Consider the following 21,019-nt stretch of genomic DNA (forward strand, 5'->3'; position numbering starts at 1 on the left):
CCAGTGAGTGGATGGCTCCTGGGCTTTGTTTCAGCTTATTCTGGTATCTGGAGATATTTGCAGGTATCTCTCCCAACACCAGGAGCATTTGAACTGGGACTGCCTGCTGTAATGTATAGTGTAGCATCCTTTTCTATATGCAGCTGGGTGGCTTTTTCATAATTTCACTTAGCCCTCTGCTGATTTATCATGTCTAATGGTGCAAAATTGCACAAAGCTTTTGACATTTCTGTGGCCTGAGAATGCAAGTCACGGTCACACACAGCAGCTGAACAGCAGCCAGACATGGGGTACACGTGTGCTTCAGCATCCCTGGTTTAATTGGCTTCCTCACTCCTGCTTTGTGCAAGGAAGAAAAAAATATTTATTTATGCCTTTGTGGTCATTGCTGTCTTAAAAATGCTGGAATATGTTTCCCTGCCACCAACTCTTTCCATCTCTTTCATTCCCTTTAAATTACAAATCAAAGCTCTCCCTTGCTGGTTCCTCTTTCCTTGAACACAGCCCTGACTTATCTTTGCAGTTTTTCCCTGCCTCCTGCTGCTTCTCTAATGGGGTCAGGGCTGCTTGTTCCTGACCCCTTTCTCACCCCTCTCTCTCACTGAAAAGCAGTTTCTTCTCTCCCCTATTAATATCTCCTGTCACAGGACTGTTCCTAGGGAGGAGCTGCATCTGGAAGGAGACTTTGTGCTGTTCTACAGCATTCCCCACTCCCTCATCCTGCCCCTGGCTCCATGCTGGGTGACATCCCCACTTCAGTCTGGCCTCTTTTGCCCTGAGCAAGGCCAGTGCATGGGAAAAGGCAGAAAAGTGGCACCTCCCCTGTGCAGCAGTAGGAGCTGGTCATGTCAGAGTGCCGTGCATTGCTCTGAAGGGCTGTGACAGCCATACATGTAGCTGTGTTTTGGCAGTGGTCAGGAGCTGGGATGTGGGCTGGGCTGCAGCATCTGTGTGTGGAGCAGGGCACGTGTCCTAGAGGTCTGGAGGAAGCCAGGGCTCAGAAGGGCAGCTGGCTCCATGTCTGCCAGGGCTCTGTCAGCCTGCCAAGCACAGGCTCTGTATTCGGCCCTTGGGGGCATGGGGTGAGCTGGAGCAGGGACTCAAGGGAGCTGTTGTGCCAGCCAGAAAGGGATGGGGGACACAGGGACACGAGAGGCTTGGCAGGAGCTGCATTTGTGACAGGGGCAGGTAGAAAGGTCATGGTCAGGAGAAGGAAGGGGAGTCTCCATCTTTTGGAGGGATATGATGATGCTGGCTGAGGTGGGCTGAATGCCCACAAAGCTGGTGTTCAGGGAGAGAAACCCATCTTCCAGCAGAGAACTGCTTTCCATGGCACTTTGGGGTTCCAGGGGAGTTGCACTGGACTCAGGTTTTCCTTTCCCTCTGTGCCTGGGGAGCCCTAAATTCTCCCTTGTCCTGTTGCATGATGCTGGCGGTTGTATGGATGTTTTTATTTGGGGAGGCTTTGAGGTGCTTCTGTTGACTTCTGTTGTTGTTGCATTTTGTCTGTGGGTGGGTTGAAACCTCAAGGAGTTGTCCCTTGCAGAGCCCAGCCACAGTCTCCCCTGCTTTGCTGGGGAGAGCAGGGTTTGACTTTACAGCCCCTTTGCCCCTCAATTCAGTGCCTGTAGCCTGAAAAGGGAGCACAGATGAGGCTTAGACAACTTCCTGAACTGCTGAAACCACCACTGACATGGCTGGGCTTGGCTGTGTTGCTGGGCTGTTCACTCTCTTGTTGAGGCAGCCCAGAACTGGCCTGTGACTTCCTGCTCTGTTCCTCCCCAGTGCTGCTCCATGGGCTTGGTTGGACAAGTCTCTTGCCCTCGTCCTGGCCCTGTCCTTGCTCCAGTGGGGCTGGGAGTGTTCCCCTGCTCGCCTGGGGCAGAGGCTGCACTGTTGGCTCAGCCCTGCGTGCGAGTGGTTTTCTAAGTGAAAAACAAGAGTTTCAGACAGACAGGAAAGGGAGGGGTTCTGCTTATGTGCCATTAATTGCTTTAAGATGTTCTGGAGCTGGCTATTCTGGGTTTGGATGCTAAATATAAAACTGATACTACATAAATAAATGATGAAATACAAGTGACATCTGAAAAGCACTTTGGGATGTTCCAGTTAAGAACCTAAATAAATAACATGTATTATTGTTGTTGTAATTACTATTTTCCTTTTTTAGCATGCCTGTGCTTACAGACTGTTTTGAGAAGTCCTATCTGGCAGAAATTCAGCTGTCCCATAGAGACCAATACCTTTTTGCCAATTTCTGTTAGCTCTGTTATTTTCGAAGGAGAAAATCAAAGCTGTGATGTGTTTGCACATCTCTCATGCTCTGCAGCAGATACTCAGCTGGATGCAGGTGCAGTTTGGCTGACGTAGAGCTACCCTGATCCCTCCCTCTGCTCCTTGAGGAGAAGGGCTGGATTTGAGCCAGGGTGTACCTGTGCAGGCAGGGACTCGCAGGACTTCAGGTGCTGTGGCTGGGGACTGGAGACTGCGTGGCAGAGTGTACTGAGCTGTCACTGTCACACAGAAGCACTTGGTGATCCTGAGGAAGGTCAGGCACAGGGGACAAGAGTACTGAAAGCAATCTCACATGCTTGTCCTGATGCACTACCCTGTGCGGGAGCAGTTCTGGACCACCTCAAGTGTGTGCTCATGCCAGACATGGGTCATGCCCCCAGCTGCCACATGCCAGTGCTTTTCCTGCTGACTCTGCACTTGTTCAAGGCATCGTTTTCAGAGGTGATGCGTGAAGGTGAAGTGCAGGTGGGCTGGAGTGGCAGCGCTGCCTTCTAGGCTGGGCCACTCACACTTGGGCTGTGAACTCTCACTGCTTCATTGCAATGCAGCTGTTTCCTGAGGGCTATTTGCTTAAGCGATTATGCAAGAATCTCAAGCTTTCAAGAAGAAAACTTCCTGCCCCTCGTGGCTGCAGAGCTCTCCTTCAGAATGGGATCTGCTAAAGGCTGTGAACTGTGGAGTCCACTTCTGAGTAAGTGGAAGGAAGAGTCATATGCTGATTATTCTGGCTTCCTGTAATTTATAAACCAATTTGGAGACACTTCAAGGCCTGAATTCCATTTATTAGACAGGCCTAATAATGACAGGTAAACGTTTGCATGTCTACACTGACATGAACTTTTTGTGTGTTTCTTCAAGCCTTCTCCACGCTGGTGTCTGTACCAATGGAGTGTTGCTCTCAGTGACAGCACTGTGACTGCAGACACTTGCTTTTTCACTGGAAAGTGAGCATTACATTGCAAAAAGAGACATCTATCTTACAGAGTACCCAGAACCCAGGTTCTGGTGGCACCCAGGGCCGTTGGTGCAGGGGAGGAGAGGTGTGGGTCGGTGAAATGATTTTGCACAAAACTTGAGCAGGGTGGAGGGAATCACAGGAGATGGGGCTGACTTTTGCTCTGAGCTTTCGATGAAAAGAGTGAGTCATTTCCACTGCAGATGTTTTCTTGCAGGGTGCCAGGACTGTGCACTCATCCTCCCCTTCACCATGACATGGCTTTTTATTTCTCTCAGAGTTCCTGTAAGGTGCTGCCATCTCCATGCAGTGCAGAGCAGGGAAAGAGTGGGGCACAGCAGCCTTGTGCTGCTGGCACCGCCTTTAGAGCTGAGTGTGGCACAGTCTGGATGTACACACATAACTCCTGCATGGAGATAGGAGTGTGTGGCCTCTGGCCCAGAGCCCTGTCTAATGAGGCCCTTAGCAATGGTGTGTTGGTGTTTAGGAGGTTGCTGTCCTGCTGCCCATGGAGGGCTGTGCAGAGCCTTGATCTGAGCTGTGCTTGCACCTGATCACTCCCTGGCAGGCCCCTTCTTCTCACTAATTCCTTCTTCCCTTCCTGACTGCCCATGGGGCTCCTCTCCTGTCTGTAGTGCACACCTTCTCTGCCAACCCCTCTTGGCCTCCCTGACCCCATCTCCTGCCTCTTACAGCCACACAGCCCAACCTTTGCATAGTTCTTGTGTCCCGTGATGTGATCCCTGCTCAGATCCATCCCCAGATGGGTAAAACCCCCATCCCCATTCTGCCCTCCCTTGCACCACCTTGGGCCAGCTCCTGGGACCCTTCCTTCTCCATGCTCCTCCTGCTCCTCCTCCTTCTGGTGAGGTTTTCCTCCATTTCACAAGATGCTCTGTGTGTTTGCATGCCCACCCTGCAGTCCATCCCTCTCACCTGTCCCTGTGGTGTCTCAGTATTCTGGTGTCTTCAGCAGAGCCAGGATTCCTTTCTGGACATTTTTCTTGTGTTTTTGAACTTCCTTCTTTCTGGTCAGCGTAAAAATAATTTTGGCCTGCTCGTACCCAGCTTTATCAACAGTTTTTCATCTTTGAGGTTTTACCATTGTACATCTGCTACATCCAGCTGAGTGCTGGGTTTGCAGCAGGCTCGTGGACACAAGCTCTCTGTCACCTGCTGAGAGCTGCCTCGTTGCCTCCCTGCTGATTTCTACCCAAAATGTGGCTTTGCTGAGAAGCCCACGACCCTCTTGGCATCAGCAAGGCTGCACTGTGTTGTGGCTGCTGCCATATGTGCTGACTCACAGTCTCCCTGCTTGCCCTTCCTCCCCTGATCTCTGTTCCCACCTCTTCCCTTCTGGAGCTTTGAATGCAAAGTCGTCAGGGCACAGACTTTATTCTGGCTTTGCAGAGGTTTCTGGCAGTTCTATAAACACTGCATGGCCAAACCCAGAGTTTATGGGTTTTCATTATTCCTTTTTATGCCCAGCAGTCTGGAGTGATGACTTCTCTGTGAATCTGAGCTTTTGTAAGTTTAGCTCTGTAGCCTTTCTGCAAGCTTGAGTGAGAGTGTGTAAATGGGATCAGATGGCAGTGCAGGAACTGGGGGTGGAAAAAGAGAGGAGTCACAAAGGTGATACTAAAACAAAAAACTCTTAAAGACCACCCAATCTGAGTTTGCCCTGACCTGCTCTTTGAATCCCTGGCTCTGGAAAAGCTTTTCTGTGGATAGAAATTGCTCAATTCCATATGCCCATATGGTTTGCCAAGTGAGTTTGCTCAGTTCCCAGGCATCATTTGAATTCTCTCATGCACAGTCAGGTTTCTTGAGCAAAATAAAAACAAGTGGGCACTTCTTTCTGCTGGTTTTGAGGTATACTCACATTTCCAGATTATGCATTGCAGTGAGGAGTAGTCCCTCTGTCCTGGAGTGTTGCCAGTCTCAGAAGTGATGTGATTTTAGCTGTGACAGGTATGTCCCAAGGGTAGTTGTACGCCTCCATTTTCCCCTCTTTTAGCTTTTAGTTCTCCAAATTGACTTTTCCTCTAATTTTCAAATAGGTGTATTTCACCTATTTGACCCTTTGGTATTTATCTTAAAATTTGGGCTTTTGCTTGGCTTTCTGTGCAAGTGCACTGCAGGGTTGCAACAGACGAGGCAGCAAATAGGCTGTAAAATGGTTGCTAAATTTTGGGGAACAGTTGTACACTCTGAGATTATACAGTTATATACATACACATGATCTGTCCTCTTCCTCCTTCTCTCTTCAGCTGCTCTAAACAACCAGCACTTTTAAAACTCATCTCATTTGTGTCTCTCTTGCTGCTGTGAAATGTGGATGCGCACACTGGGTAGGGCTTCATTTCTGAGAATGTGAGAAAAAGTCACGTGCTGGGGGCTGCTGAACCTGCAGGTTTTTCAGTGGAAGGCTCAGAGGAAGCCTTGCAGGGCAGGGTGTGTGTGCTTGTGTTTGTGAGTGTTTGGTGGCCGTTGGGACCACGAGAAGTGAAAGTCAGGTGTGGTGCAGCTCCAGTGCTGGGCTTGGCTTCCGCTGTGCGCTGGCAGCTGCTGAGGGCTTGTGTCACTGCAAAGGGACCAGAAAATTGGTTACACTGGAGCCAAACCAGCCTGGTTTGTCATTTTCCTCTCTGGATATTGTCATATATGAAGGCTGAACCAATAGGACTGAAAATACAAAAGCTTTCTCATAGTTTTCCTTTGGGCGCTGCTTTAAAAAATCCCCAAAAGAAACATTTTTCATTCTGTGCGTTCACATTGCTTGGGTGATATCTGTTGTAATTCTGAGAGAAATGGGTCTCAGAAAAACATTAATCATATATAACAAAAAAGAGGTGTGGTTTTATGGTATTCAAATGCAGAACACTGGAAGACAGGTGGCTGCTGGTTTTCAAGCGCTGAACGTTTAAAATAGAAATGTTCTTTCCTATACTTCACATGAACAAGCTGTCATTGTGAGCCCTTGTCTCTAAAGCAAATAAAAGGAATTTTACATGCTTTGCAAAATGGATGCAGAAAGGTGATAATTTAAAATGACTTAAGTACCCCCCTTTTTGTTAATGGATAATTCCCTTGCTAAACCTTCCTTTTGCTCTCTCTCTGGTGTCTTGGGGAGGGTTTGGGCTCAGGCTGGCAGAGGGTGGTGGGACAAGCAGGGCACTGAGGACCTTACTTAGGTTTTCCCTCATTCTGGGCTCTTCGTGCTCGTGCTTGGCCAAAGGCAGAGCCTTGTGTTGGTGTTTGTGGGCATGTTTCTGTTGAAGCATTTTCTCTGAATTTCCTGTTAAAATGCCAGCCAGCTCGCTTGTGGTGGGGAGTCAATACTCCAATAGACAGGCTGTTGTTCTGCCTGTGCTGTTGTCCAAGTGGAGCCTCGTGACCCAGCGTGGATGGGGGCTCCAGCACAGCAGACAGCCTCTGCATGGCTCTCAGCAGTCCTGGGGCACAGGCAGAGGACAGAGACAGCAACATGTGTTTTTGGGAACAGGCTGGTGTGTGAGGCTTGAACCTGAGGTTTTTTTCAAGAGGGATGAGTGGGCTTATCTAGGAGGGTGCACTTCTCTCAGTTATCTTTGTTTAAAATCATGCTTGTTTTTCTCTGGGATACTTGCCTTGTTTTTTATCCCAGCACAGTGAGCTGCAGCGCTTTGGTCTGGATGCTGCTGCTGCTGGGTGTCCTCGGGTGCAGCATCCATAGGAAGCCCTGGAGGGGTTCCACAGCTCACCCCAGCCTGTCCCTGCCCTGTTCTCAGGAGCTCAGAGGAGCCCAGCAGCACCACAGTGCAGTGTCTGCCTACCCTGGGTGAAGAGCCGTGTGTGCCACAGAGCAGGATGCCTTTGGCAGCACTGCACGTTTTTTCTGCAGAAATGGATTGATTTTTGTTACTGGCAGCATTTCTTTGTACTTGGGTATTACCTTCCCCTGTGGAGGAATTTGTGGTTTCTAAGACTCTAATTACTTTAATGTAATAGTTTTTCCTCTGCTTTTGTAATGGCTTTGGTGGGTGCCATCTGCTGTTGTGACAGTGCTGGGCAGTGTGATCTGAGCCCAGGGTGGTGTGGGGTGTACACTTCAACCTTCAGGAAAACTAAGACTTTGAAATCCCATTTTCAGCATTTGAAGCTTTATCTCCAGCCTTTCTTGGCTGATGGGAGTGTGTGGCCTCAAAGGGTCAAAAGGGCACCAAATATTTGGGATGGCTCCTTCCTTACTTCATGGGTCGGTTTGCAGGGACATGAGCATGCCTGCCCACCCTGGGCAGCCTGACAATTTAGGATGGATGGGGGAGTTTGTTTCCTCGATGGCAGGCAGGAGCCGGGCCACATCCTTCCTTGAGCAGCTGCTTTGCTAACAAACAGGTTGACCTACATCTTTTGGCTTTGCTTCAGAGACATGTCTGTGGTTCCTGTGGCCTGGGGCAGCTGGGGTGATGTGCTGGGTGTGAGCATGGTCATTGTAACACTGAGCTGCAGGGAATGGAGGGCTGCTGTGTGCTGAGACAGGGAGTTTGTACACCTTGAGGAAGGGGAGCCTAGGGACTGTGTTTCTGACAGCTGCAGGGGAGAAATGCCTGTCTGGGTGCTGCAGAACCCTTCTGGGTGCCAGTGCACATCCCTCTATCAGGCATCAGGTGCATGTCACAGGGCCTGGCACTGGTTTGTCAGACAGAGATCACAGCCTGCACCACAGATTTTTTTCCAGTATCATTACATCCACCAGACTGGAAGGGTTGCAGCAAATTTTAAGGATTTTTTTTTTTTTTAATCCATTGTAGGCAGTGCTCTGAGTTTTCAAACATCTCCTGTGAGGATCTGGGATCCTTTTCAGCTCTTGCCCGTTAACTGTCATTGAATCCCTTGAGGATGGCTGCCAGGACTTTGTCTTGCTGGTCATCAGAGGCATCAGATCTAGAAAAGAAATGTCATCAAAGCTCCAACTTTTTAAAAGGACAGCTTTAGAAACAGTCCTAGTTTCAGGACCAGGTTGCAAAATAAGAAAGGACTAAAAATAACAGTGTGACTGGAAGGCCTGCATTCCCAAAGAGATGTGGAAAGTTCAGAGAGGGACTCAAATTTACTTTCACAGCTGCTGCAGGGTGAGGTGAGAGGGGGCCTGGCGTGAGTTCTTGGGGTCATGGCACTGCTTTAACCCAGCAAGGCTGCTGAGTTTTGCCAGGATTGCTGCAGTGAATCAGAGGCTGGCAGAGCTGTGTGCCTGCTCTGTGGGGCCCTGCCTGGTGTCGTGGCGAGGACACAGACCTGAAAATGCATGTCCTGTTAATTCACATTAATTTGCAAAGCTTGGCAGACCTTCAGAAGTGGACAGTGCTATCCTGAAATAAGACTGATGTTTCAGATGATTAACCAAATTCAATTAAGCGTTTAATGAACATGAGACTGACCGAGAGTTCCTTTTCTCTGTCTACCTGTTGGGTTTTTCAGACTCCTGTTTTTCAGATGGACTCTTTCTTTTCTTATTAAATCCCTGTAGAGCTCAGGTCTTGGATGTAGAAGCAAGAAGCTGTGTGTGTGCAGTGGGACTGGCAGCATTTGTCACTCCATTCCCAAATCCCTGATGGCTGGGGGAGCAGGCAGCAGCCCCTGGGTGCTCTGGCTCCCAGCCTGGGCTCTCTACTGACTGACCTTTGTCTTTCTCACTGGTAATCTGAGGAGTGTGAGGTTCCTTTCAGGACTGTGCAAGCAGTAAAGTAAAGTTTTCAGAGAGTGATTAAGAAGGGAGCTTTTTCAGGTAACCGAGGTAATTCATGCTGGATTTCTGCAGCATGGAAAGGAGACATTTTAAATGCAATACTGTCTGAGGCAGGAGGTGTTTCATTAATGTATCCCAGTTCCCCAGGAGCCAAAGGCACAGAACAGGTGCAGGACCTTCAGCTAGGATTGGTTATGGAAGACAATGTTGACTTCCCTGCTTATCTCACATGTCACAGAAAATACTGAGTTGTTTGGCCTCTGGGTGGTGTGGCTGTTTATCCAGTGGTGTTATACAATGCTGAGTTTCAGTCTTCATTTGGGACTCATGTTTTTAAGCTGCAGGTTGTGCTGTGTTCAGCAAGAGACCTTGTATTGGTCTCATCTTCAACTCCAGTCATGGTGAACAGTTCATGCCAGAAAAGCCATTTGACTGGAGGGTAACTTTTGCTGCCCTTGGGGAAGCATCTGATGTTCCTCTTTTAAAAGTGGAGAGTCCAAGCATGTTGTCCTGTTAGGATGTCATGTCCAGAGGCACACGGCATCACGTGCTGCTGCAGGGGCTTCATAAACATTCTCCATGGCAGGGCCAAACATCAGGATTTTGGTCAAGATTCAAAACAAGGCAAAGGTGATGAGAATATGTTTCCTGTTTTATTGTGTCCATTCCTATACAGTCATTGGTTGGCTTTTGGTGTGAAGTTTGATTTTCACAATGCAGTGCTGAGAGCCTGACTCTTGCTCATGAAACCTGAAGTCAGGCTGGGCAGCTGAGATGGCATTTGTCTACTTCAGAAGTTGTGTTTTTCTCATTTTACTAAGTTCTGTTTTCTGGACTTGTTGCACAGACAAAATTGGTGCAATAGGGAATGTAATTAATCTCTCCTAATAGTTTTTGCTCGTGACTCCAGGGATTTTTTGGAGAAGTTCCTCTTGCTTCCCTGAAATGTGAGTGGGAATAAAACTGGACTGTAGCCTTTGGCTGTGTCTGGGGTGCGATTTATGGAGAGGGCTTTCCTGTCTTTCCAGAGGGATGCTGTTCTTCCTTCCATGGGCTGAGATTCCTACTTTGGCAGTCGTAGCAGCAGCCTTGCTTCCACCATTCCAACTCTCATCTGCTCCTCAAGCAAAACCAGCCCCAAGCTGAGCAGAGCCCATGCAGGAGCCAGTATTTCTTCCAAGCTGAGCTGGATGAGCTGCTCAGACATAAAGATGCTGGATCTTGCAGCTGTTAAAGCTATGGCCTGTCCAGGAGGCTTTCTTGCTCCATTAAGAAATTAGAGACTGTGCTGAGACAGAGCACCACAGTGCTTTGTTTCTGCCCTTAGCTTATTACTTGGAGCTTAACCCCTCATTTCCCTCTCTGCAAAACATGCTCATCAGTGGTGTCCTCGTTTAGGGCAGGTTACCTGCAGCACAGGAGTATCAGAGTGCTGAATCATGGGCAGTCCAGTGGTCACAGAGTTTGAAATTAAGCACAAAATGTTACTGGTTATTTTGGATGTTACATATATGTAATTTTCTTCATTGTCTGTTTTTCCTGCAGGAGAAAACTAAAGTGGTGGAACCCTTGGACTATGAGAATGTGATCCTTCAGCGCAGAGTTCAGATCTACAGTGATCCCCTCCGGGACCTCCTGATATTTCCCATCGAAGATGTGTCTGTGAGTTTGCTCTGGCTGTTTCCCGTGTTTGAGGCTCACTCATCTCCTGTCCTGCTTACCTTGGAATATTTCCACCATCAACCCACATGTTAATTTTGGCTGCATTACTGACACATAAAACCAAAATGACCCACTGGTGGTTTAGGCCCACCACATTTATTTAAAGTGAATGTCAAGCCCTGAATGTGGAGCTTGTGCTGAAAAAGTGTTCTGCTTTATCCTGCAGATCTCAGTCATCAGCCGACAGAGAAGGACTGTCCAGTCAACAGTGCCTGAAGATGCTCTAAAGAAAGCTCAGAGTCTTTTTGTCAAAGAGGTAGGGGCAAAGCCCATGTAACACCTGCCTTCAGCACTTTATAACCCTTGGACAAGATGCTCAGCTGTAGCTCCTGACCTGCAGGATTGCAGGTCACTTGGCTTTTCCTTTGTGGGGCGCACAGCCCCACTGCACAGGAGAGTTCTCACAGGTATCTCATGTGCAGAGTGTCTTCGCAGTGGGTTTTGTACACAGCCAAGGTGTGTGGCTTTGCACCATCTGCCTGACAAGGAGGGGATCCACAGCTTCCCTGGAGCATCTGGAGTGCTGTGGGTTTGTTGTGAAGTGCTGCTCTCCAGGACCATTCCCTTCCAGCGCAGTGGAACAAAAAGCGATGGTTGGTGCTGAGTTAGACTGAGGACAGAAAACTTTTGCTTTCTGGAAAACTCTCTTCCCAGATCACTACTCCTTTTTTAGAGCCTTGGAGTGATGTAAATATAAAATCTGTAACTGTGTGGCAGGCCAGATGCTGTGTGATTTTTTTGTCTCTGTGCTGAAAAGGTTCCTTATGAAATTCTACGCTGCTACATGAAACAAGTGAAGCAGCCTTGCCCAAGCCCTTCCCTCTTGTGCTTACCTCACCCTGCAGTGTGTAACCTCTCAGACTGGTGCTGGGCTTTGTTTTGTTTGCTGTAGCTTTGTAAGAGCTGTATTGTTTTCCTTTCAGTGCATTAAAACCTACAGCTCTGACTGGTTCGTGGTAAACTACAAATATGAGGAATACTCAGGAGACTTTCGGATGTTGCCGTGGTAAGTGTTGTGTTCCCTTGGAATGCTGATGTGTGATCACAGGGCTTAGCAGGAGCAGTCTGCCCTTTCCCTGCTGCCTGTCCCACGGGCAGCCTCTCCTCCAGAGGCATGTCACTCTGCAGGTTAGAGCCAGAGGTTTGTGTTGTCATGCCATTGCCCCTCAGCTCTGTCAGGGAGATGCCCACAATGCTGTGTGGGTCAGTGCTTCACATCCCACCCGCCTGTGTATGCACACCCTCTCCATTTGGGATGAGGACAGACTGCAGCCCAGACCCATTTAAAATAAATAGTGTTGGCAGTGTCTGCACATCCTAACCCAGGAGCCTCACTGTCCTGCTGGGCTGATGTTCCCCGTGTGCCTCACACAGTGTTCCCATAACAAGCACGTTCTCCTTGTGCCCCTGGTACAGAGAGGGTGATGTGATATTGCTGCTGGTGCTGGCTCTGCTGGGGAGTTATGTGCTTGGAAATGCTGGGCTGTGCCAGTGCTTCCAGCTCCAGAGCTAATTGGGTTTTTCAGACAGGCTCGTACATCTTGGACTTCCCCTGGATTGCTGTTTTCTCTGTGATGGCGCCTGCTCTGCTCTCACTGCCCACACTCTGGGCTTGTCTGGACCCTTGTCCAGGCTGCTCGTGTGCTGGAAGCTCATTAAATGCTTTTTCTTCTTAATTGGATGTAGTGGGTCTGTTCTGAGGGTCTCGAGGGGATGTGGAGCAGCAATGGAGTCATACTGTTGATCAAATAATGCTAAAATCTGTGAATTATCTTGTAGCGTGATCTTGGTTCTTTTTTGGTAAAGATGGAAGATAAACCAGAGTGCTGCCTCTTTGTTCCATAAATGCAAGTCAGCAAAAACTCTGCAGAATCCAAGAGCTAACAAGAGAAAGCTAATTACAGACTGCTTGTGCCTAATTTCCATGAAATGCACTCAGAAATTAGCTTTCCCCAGCTGTAAGGAGCTGTAGGTCTCTTGAAATCTATCTTCTGTGCTCTGTAGCCTGCAGTTTGGCTGTTGCTTCTGGATCCAGCACCAGCTGCTGGCTCATACAACCCTCATGTTCCAGTCATTAAACATGAAAATGTGTTGTGATTTCAGCAAATCCTTTAGGCCAGACAAGATTCCAAGCCATGTGTTTGAAATTGATGAAGACTTTGAAAAGGATGAGGTAAGGAGAAGGTTGGTTTTTTTTTGGGTTTTTTTTTAATGTATTCCTGTTAAAAAGCAGGAATACATAAAAAAGTTAATTTCACAAAGCAAACCAGAATTCAGTTCCTAGGATCGGTTTTCTGGTGAGATGCTGTCTGCTACGAAAATGGGATCAAAAGTGAGGCAGTGATTTATCTCAGAGTATGATGAGATAATCTCTTGGAGCCAAGGGTCTCCTAAGTTATCTGGAAGATTAGTAATGTATCTCATGGCTTTTTCCTTTGAAACAGAGCATCATAGGAGGAGGAAAGAAAGGAAGCCAAGTAGTTACTAAGGAAAACTCTTCATGTCCAGAGCTAAAACTGGGCTGTCTGTTTTTCAACTACACTGTGATTCTGGGGTTCTTCTCTTAGAAAGTTTTGTGGTTTACCACATAACCTGCAATTTTTCATCAGTCACTTTGACCCACCATGCTGTCAGTGTGTCAGTCCTGCTCTGTGTGTTCTGTGCCAATGCTGGGAGGCGTTGGCTTCCTCTGGAGGTTGGCATCTTTGTGCTCAGCTGGCACTAGGGAAGATTTGCAGCCCTGGAGCTCCTCTGTGGGGGTGAGCTGGGGGCTCTGCCAGCTGGGACATCTCAGACCTGGTGGTTATTTTGGATGGTGCAGATGCCATGTTTCCTGCCCATGCATAGCTCCTTTGCTACAGAAGGGATGGGCAGTGTTTTTCTGTTTCAAGTATCACGTGGAGATTAATCCATGCATGTGATATTAGGAAGTTTTTGTTTATGGAGGGAAAGTTTAGCCCAGCTGTTTAAAATTCCCATGGCACCAATACCTTGCTGCTGAGGAACTTAGAGAGGAGAAGGGAACTTTGTTGCAGAGCTAAAGATTTGGAGGGGCTGTTTCATGCACATTTCTCAAATTATCAGGGTATGTCCCAGCACACCTCAGATCTGGACTGCATTGGCTTCTTTATAAATGGGAATGTTTTCTCAAGTTTGGCCTTAATATTTTTTTGGCTGTGTTGTTGGTTTGCATTACATCAGTGACTTGAGGTGCTTCCTCTTAAAAAAATATCTGCTCTGGGCTGGAGACATTGCTGTGCACTGTTTTCAGCCTGCTTCCGAAAAAGCAAAAGGACAAAAATACGCTATCAGCATTTGGAGACCTTTCTTCTTCTGGCCAATGTCCCAAATACTCAAACAAGGGAAGTTACTGAGGTTTGTTGTGGAAGAGTATTCCAAGTGCTTTCACAGATGTTTTGACGTCTATATCTTTTGGCATGGCCATATCTAAAGGGTTCTGTTACAGTTTCCCGACAGAACATTTGCATTAGAGTTGTGTAATGGAAATTCGAGTACAAGAAATCTCTTGATGAAAGAGGGTAAACCATTATAAAGGAGAAATCATGGGTTGTTATACCCAGGGAAATAAAGAATTAGAAAATTTACTCTGGAAGTTAGACATGAGAAGAGTGAAAACTTGCCCCTTTGGATGCAGCAGGCTCTGTAATCCAGGTTTTTCATGGATGCAGGCTGGGGCTGCCTCTGCTGCTGAGTCACTGGAAGCCTCAGGGTGAGATTTTTTTCATCACTTTGGGCTCTCATTTCCCTCCTCAGTGGAGGTAATGCTTAGGTATGAATGGAGAGCCATTCCTTCTTTCTGGGACCATGGGACAGGAGCAGATGGAAACCCTGTCTGGTGTGTCAAGAGCAGCCTGGTTGGATCACTTGAAACTTTGTGGTTTGATAAACGTGAAATCAGCCGGCTACATTTCAGTTACTTTACAGGGGTTTGGTGGTTTTTGCTGAAATTTAAAATGTCAGAATGACAAAAGGAAATGACAGAGCAAGTTCAGAGGTTCTGCATTTTGCAACTTCCTAAACAGACCATCTTGAAAATTTCCATCTTCCCTAAGTTTTGAAATACTGCATAAGAGCCAATAGGCCTCATTGCAAAATCACTGAGGAGCACTATCAGAATGGATGTAATCTTTCTTTTTTTAAAGGTGACCTAATCTTTGCCTCTTTATTGGTAAGGAATATCCCTGATAATTTTTTTTTGGTGATAGCACTGTATGCATAGCTGTTCCTGTTACACATTCTACATGTCACTGTATTGTTAAAATGGTATTGCTTTCCAGGGTGGACAAATCCTTTTGTCCAAGGGTAATTTCCTGTGGGAAACAGTTTACCTGACCTTCTCTTTTTGTCATTGTTTGCTGTCTTTCAGGATTCCTCTTCCCTGTGCTCGCAGAAGGGTGGTGTGATAAAGCAGGGCTGGCTGCACAAAGCAAATGTCAACAGCACCATCACTGTTACCATGAAGGTGAGTCTGATTCAGTTACTCATGAACAAGGCATGAGGTGAAGTTCAGGCCACGTCTCCAAAGCTCCCAGGAGCACAACAGCTGGGTTGGGGTTTGGATGGGCATCTGCCCCTCTTGTATCCCATGGTGGACTGGAAAACCCAGTCTGGCAACACTTCCTGACCTTCCCCTCCCCAGCATGTGAGACTGGTGCACGCTGGACCATGACAATCAAGGTAACCAAGAAGGTGAAGCATGTTCCAGTAAAGCAAGATTGTTTTGTGGATGAGCAGCTGAGGCCCAGGAGAGAAAGGGAGCTGGGATAAGTGAAACAGCTGCCTTGCAAAGACAGCTTTCTGAATTGATAGTTTCCTTGCTGGTAGGAAACATGTAGAGAGGCCAGCTTTAAAATAAAACGATAAATCTTTGCTTTTACAGTAGGGGTGATATTACTGCAGAGATGTAGCAGTCATTACTGACCTAAAAGCAACAGCTGCCTTGTCTCCTGTTCTTTGCTCTTCGTAATCCAGTGTGACATTGCTTAGACTGTGCAGAGATTTTTAATATCCACCACAGGTTTTGGCTGTGGCAGAGAGCCTGTCTGCTGTCTCACCATGCAGCTGCCTTGTTACAGCACAGAGAGATTGTTGGGGAGTTATGCTCAGTGGTACAGCTGAGGGGTGGCTGCAGCAAGGCTGCTCTGTAAGGATATATTAAAAAAATCTCAAAAAGCCTAACAGTTCCAAGGCTTGATTCCATGCTTTCAGAAGCAGAACAGGACTGTTCATAGGGATAATTTTAATTTTAAAATGGGCTTGAAGGTGATAGACAGAAAAGGGTTTTCTGATCCTCTCCTTTTCCAAGCAAGCTTAAAGCAATTTTTTTCCTGAAACTTCTGGAGGCAGGATCATTGGTGCTCAAAGTAGTCAGTCAGATCCCCTTCTAGCCTGAGCCTCTGGTGGTGTTGGTCTCATTGCCCTGCACCTCAGACCTGCCTTTCAGAGAATTTATCTGAACTACACTGGCTTCAGTTCAATAAGATCCAGGTCTCCAGTGAAACTCTGATATCAAAGTACAGAGAGTCAGTAGCAGTTCTCTGAGCTGTCTTACAAAACACCTCTAAGGCACATGTGAGCAAGCTGAGGACTTTGACCATCCCCAACCTAATCACCACTTGGAGAGGCTGCTGTGATGTGTCCACCTTGTGAACGCTGGTTCTTTGCTGATCTCTTGGTGCCTCACGCTGTTGCTAAGCATGTGCAGCGTGTTCTGTGGAGAGCTGAGCCACAAGCAAACTCTCATTAGGCTACAGCTGCCACCCTTTTATATCAGAGCAACCTTTCCTTTGCAGAGAGCTGCCCTGGTTTGGCTCAACTCTCCCTGTCTGGTTTGCAGTGTGTTGGTGGCCTGTCCTACAACCACACCATCAGGATTGTTCTTCTGTCCTCCTTTGCCCAAATGCACTTCCCCAGTTCTTTAGCCATCCCTCTGTAATCTCAGTACCCACCAGCAGCACCAGTAGCCTCCTCAGAGGGGACGTTCCCTCTGCTCACAGGTTTATAGTATTAATTTCAAATGATCACCATCTTCTGACAAAGATTTCTGACAGCAGTGCTTGCACAGGGGGAAGATCACAGGAACAGCGTTTGCTGTTTGATTCTGCATTTGTTTTTGAACAGGGTTCAGCAAATGCAAACTGTTTAGCATGAAATCCCATATCTACAAGGGATATCAACCCTGTAATGTCTAGAGAGAGATCTGTCATGGGTTTCTGTAGCAATCACTGCCAAAATTCCTGAGATTGCTTCAGTGAAGTGCTAAATCAGTGTTTAGGCTGGATTAATGCTTCACATCCTTAGCTTCCCATGTATCTTTTTGCTCTGTTGAGCTAAAGGTTTAGTTAAATCTTTTAAAACTTAAAGTTCAACAATCCGTGGAGCATCTCTACAGCTCATTAGTCATCCAAATGATGCCAGAGGTTGCCTCTCAGAAGGGATGGTTATGGTTCAGAGCATGATCCTCCCTCCCAGGTTTCTGCAAGGAAGTGGGTTTACTGAACATGTGCTAGTGTCAGCAATAACAGAAGCAGGAAATTACTTGTTATCTCCCATGTAGGATGAAAAATGCTGTGTTTATTCAGAGATCTTCCAGGTAGACAGAACAGTAGAAATACTTGCAGTGCTGCTTGACCTGGCTTCCTTTATGATTCTCCTAACACAGATACCCAGCAACTGTGAAATGCTTACAGCATATGGTGCTACCACAATTGCTGCCAAAATGTTCTCCTGAATTATAGTCCAGTAGTTTTTGGCTGACAGGCATGAAGAAAGATGTTCAGAGATACTGGAGAGCTTTATTTTCCTCCATGAAAATCAGTAGTACAAACACAGGAACACTTCTCCCAAAATTACTGGTTCTTGATGTAGGAATTGGACACTAACCCAAAGCCAGTCCATGAAAATAGGTTTGTATAAAAAAACCCAAAGCCACAAAAAACCCAAACAGTTGAATAGATTGCATTGTCCCTTGGCTTTCATTTTAGTGCTAGGAATTTCCACATTTCTGTTCCTAAGTCTTCCAGACAGTTGCTTTGTAATTCTAACTGAAGTCTATATGAAAAGGGCTCTGGAAATACCTGCTCTAGGGTGGGATGGATCTTCAAGTAATGTGCTGATCTGAATTTACTGTGCAGCATTACTTTGTAAAGAAATGAGGCTGGAGCCAGCTGAGAGGTGAGCTCTCTCTAAGGCCCTGGGGCATTGCTTTAGATGGGCAAACTTATAATAACAACAAGGGCATTAAAATTAAAGATGATGGAAATGTCTCTTTGTAAAAGTAAACCATATTCAAATGGATGAATCTGAAACACTCCAGAGTCAGCAGTGTTTCATGTTACAGTGTTTTCTCAATAGCAGGGAGGGCAGATATGGAAGCTGTGGCCTTGGTTTGTGATGTACAGCGCAATGAATACTCATCCGAGCAAGAATTTGTATTTTTGCAGGTATTCAAGAGGAGGTATTTTTACTTGTCACAGCTCACGGATGGCTCCTATATTCTGAATTCCTACAAAGATGAGAAAATTTCAAAAGAATCCAAAGGCTGCATATTCTTGGATGCTTGCAATGATGTGGTTCAGGTAGGTGTCCTTTCTGTGTGGCTCTACATGGACTTACAGATTCCTGGTTCTGAGATAGGCCTGCTCTCTCGAGGTCTGAAGGCATGGAATTGCAAACTAACCCAAAGCTGGTCAGCTAAGCTGATCAACAGGCCAGTAAGTAAATGATGTTACTTTATCTGGGGCACCTTCCTCCTCTAATTGCTGCTTGCACCAGCTTCTTGTTTCTTAAGCTATATCTTGATAAGTCCATGAAAGCATGCAGTCCTTTGGAATTTAGGACCTGCTCAGGGCTCATAAGGTTTTAGGAGCAGGTGTTTGCACAGGTCTTAATCCTGGGTTTGCTTAGTTGTGCTAGAGTGAAGTGCAGCAGTGGATTGCTGCTCTGCCTTCTGCCCTTGGTATTTCTGCAGAAGCTTCAAGCACTGAGTGTGGTGCAGGGTGGCTTAAATTGCCCCAGTGGTTTGCTTCAGCATGGATGAGTCAGAGCTGTGAGTTTCCATTTATCTTTCTGAACACAGTAAAAGCAGTAATGCACACACCTCAGTGATGGATGGGATGTACTTCCCAAATTGCATCAGATTTGCCTTGATTTCTGGCTGGAAAATGCTGTTTGAAGGCCAGCACAGCTCCAAAAAGCTGCATTGTACCACTTGCTTTTTTAAGATAGATGTCTCTAAGGATTCTGGAGTGCAGCATTACTTACCACGTCAGACAAATCCAGTTCCTGGCTTCTCTGGGTAAATATTAAAGGTCTGATGACATCAGAAGGAGCCTGTTCCTGCTTCTTGGTGCAATGTCTGTACTACAGTCTGGCTTTCCTTCACTGAGGGTAGCTGACCATGGACCTGTGCACTGCTCAAGCCATGCAGCCTTCTGTGATTGCAGCTGGATTGCTGTGTCAGGGAGGGTGCCTGCCTCGTATTTTGTGGCATTTCAGCTCAGGATGATTTCCAAGAGAGGAGCTGTGTGGCAGGTACTGTGCTGGGTTTTTGAGGAGAATGTTACATAATCTCTTGTTTGTTTGTTCAGTGTCCCAAGATGCGCCGCTATGCATTTGAGCTGAAGACAATAGACAAGTACAGCCACTATCTTGCAGCTGAAACTGAGCAGGAGATGGAGGAATGGCTGGTAACTCTGAGGAAGATAATTCAGAGCAATACTGAGAGTTTGGTGCAAGAGAAGAAAGATGCTGTGGAATCTGTGCAAGGTCAGTTTGTAAACAAACACCTCCCTTCTCCAGCAGGATACAAGCAGAGTGCCTGGAGAAGTGTATACTGTACTGTATTTAAAGCAAGAATTGTGGCTGACACAAGTATCATGCAAAGAGGATTAGTATAATACAGGTAATAGTCTGAGGAATAAAAGTGGAGGGAAATGGACCCTTTTTCTGGATGGGAAATTCATGGCAAAGTTTCAAAGCTCCTGGAAAATTGGCTCTGTGCTGAAGTTCAGCTTTGGACAGACCTAGCAGACTGTAATAGTACACTTTGATACTGGTAATGCATGGAAAAATCTTACTCCCAAGGAATGGAAAAGTCTCTGTAAACTGTTTCTGTGCTATTGTTAGCAAATACTGCAGGATGCTTTCTGGCAGAGCAGTGCTCCTGCAGTTGTTTTGAACATCTGTTTCTTGTGTCCTTGCAGATGATGAATCAAGCACGCAGGGAAAGTCAGAGAACATCCTGGAGAGCCTGGAGAGAAGCATGCATCCAGAGCTGATGAAGGTACTATCTTTCCAGGGTCACTCTCCCTGCCCACACCTACTTCTGTCCAGATTATCTGGGAGAGGGGTTTTCTGCTTTCTGTGTCTCCAGCTCTGGGGGAGCTGGGCAGGCACCAAGTCCTGGTGGGGTCTCTGTTTATCCCACCTGTCTGTCCCATGGCTTCTGCCTGCTTTTTCCTTCAGCACAGCCACATCCCTGTACTGTCCTTGCACCATGCCAGTGCTTTGCATCAGCTCACGTATCACAAAGGCAACCTGAAAAAGAATTATTTTATTTTGACTCAGTTCTTTCCCAATAATGAGTGTTTGCCTCTGTGTGGCCAGGCACTAATATCAATGCTTTCCTTTGTCCTAGTACGGGAGAGAAACAGATCAAATAAACAAACTGAGCAGAAATGATGGAAGACAAAACATCTTTTCTTTTGACCCAGAAGTCCAGGTAAACATTCCCACATTTACCAATGTGAGGTTTTGATCACTCTGTCGTGCCTCCCTTGTCCCCTTGCATGGCCACGGTGTTTGCCTGCAGAAGCAGCATTTCCAGTGGAGAACAGAAGCAATTTTCCAGTGGAGAACAGAAGTGCAGCCCATATTCCTGTCAGTGAGAGCAGAATGAGATGTCAGTGCTCAGGTGGTAGCTCAGATACAGGGGAGAGTTGCCCCAGCCCCACACAGGGACCTCATCCAGCCTTGCTGGCATTTGTGTGATGCATCTTGATGTTGCTGGATTTCAAACCAGATTTTCTCTGGGGCTCTGGGAGGTTCTCATGCTTGCAAGAAGAAGTAGTAGAAGAGGTATTGCATGGATACCTGCAATGCTGCATGGGCTCAGCACATCTGGAGCAGGGAGCAGTGGTGGCAAAGGCCATGGCAAGGGTTTACAGTGAGAGCCTCAGTCTTCAGGGAGTTATCAAATGTAGGGACAGACAAATTGAAAAAGCACCCTGTGCTGGTCTGAGGCACTGGAGTAGGGGGCTGTCTATTGGTCTGTTTTTTATTTGGCTTTGAACCTGAAT

The 21,019-nt window shown here is 46.9% G+C and overlaps 1 protein-coding gene across 3 annotated transcripts in view; it reads left to right on the forward strand.

The window, feature by feature from the left end:
- The window catches only part of DOCK11 (dedicator of cytokinesis 11), a 77,251-nt gene that overhangs the window by 6,160 nt on the left and 50,072 nt on the right, over positions 1–21,019 (forward strand). For all 3 annotated transcript variants that reach the window (XM_062503016.1, XM_062503017.1, XM_062503018.1), the window contains exons 2-10: positions 10,524–10,640; positions 10,867–10,956; positions 11,624–11,706; positions 12,804–12,873; positions 15,088–15,183; positions 18,164–18,298; positions 19,310–19,487; positions 19,925–20,004; positions 20,359–20,442. In XM_062503016.1, coding sequence (XP_062359000.1) covers positions 10,524–10,640; positions 10,867–10,956; positions 11,624–11,706; positions 12,804–12,873; positions 15,088–15,183; positions 18,164–18,298; positions 19,310–19,487; positions 19,925–20,004; positions 20,359–20,442 — 933 coding nt within the window. The remainder of the gene's footprint in view (positions 1–10,523; positions 10,641–10,866; positions 10,957–11,623; positions 11,707–12,803; positions 12,874–15,087; positions 15,184–18,163; positions 18,299–19,309; positions 19,488–19,924; positions 20,005–20,358; positions 20,443–21,019) is intronic.

The sequence above is a fragment of the Cinclus cinclus genome, chromosome 15, assembly GCF_963662255.1.
Source record: "Cinclus cinclus chromosome 15, bCinCin1.1, whole genome shotgun sequence".
NCBI lineage: Eukaryota > Metazoa > Chordata > Aves > Passeriformes > Cinclidae > Cinclus > Cinclus cinclus.